The 2,005-nt window shown below is 53.9% G+C and overlaps 1 protein-coding gene across 1 annotated transcript; it reads left to right on the forward strand.

The window, feature by feature from the left end:
- Window positions 1–543: 543 nt before the first annotated feature.
- On the forward strand, window positions 544–1,433 carry LOC115742022 (peptidyl-prolyl cis-trans isomerase 1). Its single transcript, XM_030676091.2, has one exon. It carries the CDS (start codon window positions 649–651, stop codon window positions 1,165–1,167), a length of 519 nt encoding a protein of 172 aa, XP_030531951.1. The 5' UTR covers window positions 544–648; the 3' UTR covers window positions 1,168–1,433.
- Window positions 1,434–2,005: the final 572 nt, after the last annotated feature.

Raw genomic sequence — 2,005 nt, forward strand, 5'->3', positions numbered from 1 at the left:
TGTTTTATCTGGGGTTCAAATACGAAGCATCGAGTTCACCGTAACCGTTGATCACGTCAGATCTACACGAAACTGGTCCACACGATTCACAAAATTAACGATACTATAATCGCATTTGGACCGTGAATTCAAACAAGGGCATTTTGAAATGAAACCCCCCGTGCACGTCCCACGGTTTCTCGAACCATCCAGGATTTCTGCCACGTGTCGTTAGCCCCCCCGCCCCCCCAGTTCGAACCGACGTCGTATGCGTACGATGTGTATCGCGAAGCCACGACGTCGTTTTCCGCGTCGTCTCCCAAAAACATATCCGATTTTCTTTTTTATCCACGCTTTTAGATTAAAAAAAAGCCTGACAAGTGACAAAGGTATATGCCGTGCCGCTTCGCCTCGGATCTCAACAACTAACCGTGGTCCAACCCTAACTCAACCCCGGTTAATCCCACCCCCGCTCAGAAATCGACACGTGTCCCCATCGAACGGTCGCCCCCAGCTTTCCCTAGATATTAACTTCGCCGACCCCTCTATTTATTCATCGCCATCTTCTGTTCTCTTCTTGCCAAAAAACCCTATATTTTCTCACTCTACCCCTCAAGTTTTCCCGAGAAAAATCAGAAGCCAGCCAAATTCTCCCAGGAAAAAAGATCAATGGGAAACCCCAAGGTGTTCTTCGACATGACGATCGGCGGCCAGCCCGCGGGCCGGATCGTGATGGAGCTCTACGCCGATGTGGTCCCGCGCACGGCGGAGAACTTCCGCGCGCTCTGCACCGGCGAGAAGGGCGTCGGCCGCTCCGGGAAGCCCCTCCACTACAAGGGGTCGACCTTCCACCGGGTGATCCCGGGGTTCATGTGCCAGGGCGGCGACTTCACCGCCGGGAACGGGACCGGCGGCGAGTCGATCTACGGCGCCAAGTTCGCTGACGAGAACTTCGTGAAGAAGCACACCGGCCCGGGGGTCCTGTCCATGGCGAACGCCGGCCCGGGGACCAACGGCTCCCAGTTCTTCGTCTGCACCGCCAAGACCGAGTGGCTCGACGGCAAGCACGTCGTGTTCGGGCAGGTCGTGGAGGGGTTGGACGTCGTGAAGGCTGTGGAGAAGGTGGGGTCCAGCTCCGGCAGGACCTCGAAGCCCGTCGCCGTCGCCGACTGCGGCCAGCTCTCCTAGATCGGAGATCCATCGTCGCCGGAACCCCCCGTTGTCCTTTATGAATCTGTCTGATCCGAGTCCCGTTTCGAGCGTCGTCGTTTTTAAGGGTTTCCTTGTTTTTCGGCTTTTTAGCTTGTGGTGGGGGGGTTGTTGCGGGCGAAATCTGGTTATGGTCTCTCCTCGATTGCGGTGGTGTTTTGTGGGTCCGACGTGACTCCCTTTTTACGTGGTGATGTTGAACTGCCATTAACTGCTGGAAAAATAAGATCGGAGCTTTTCTTGAATCGACCCTGTTGGATTTCCTGGTTCTTGGTTCTGTTCTGGCAAATTCTCTGCAATTGCTTTTCTATATTTCCTTCGATCTGAAACGTGGATGGAAATGTGGGGGCTGTTCTGTTTCGATCTGGGGGTAGAAGAAGATGGGGGGGTTGCATGGCTTGACTCTGGCGTTGACTTGGGCGTGGGGTGCGTGTGTGTTTTGGATCGATCTTGATGAGATGGGTTGAATCTTAGGCCGGTTGGTGGGAATTTTACTGTGAATGAGGGAAGGACGCGTAGGCGGGGGGGGAGAGGGGTAAGTGGATAAGGATGAAGTAATAGTATATCTTTGACTGGTGGGGCCCACTGGGATTGATTGACCTAAGGTCGCGGCGACTGAACTTAGTGGGCCGAGTTGCTTTTTTTCTTCTTTTCGGGTCAAAACTTAGTGGGCCGAGTTCGCTCGGCCCATCAGGAAGAAGAAACTGTAGAATAGAAACAATCACAACGAAGAAGCGCAACGATCTCGTACCGCTGCCACAAATATGAGCCCTCCGATTGGGATGAGAAACATCTCCGCCGTTGAAATGGAGCCAGT

Source organism: Rhodamnia argentea, chromosome 5, assembly GCF_020921035.1.
Source record: "Rhodamnia argentea isolate NSW1041297 chromosome 5, ASM2092103v1, whole genome shotgun sequence".
In the NCBI taxonomy this organism is placed as follows: Eukaryota; Viridiplantae; Streptophyta; class Magnoliopsida; order Myrtales; family Myrtaceae; genus Rhodamnia; species Rhodamnia argentea.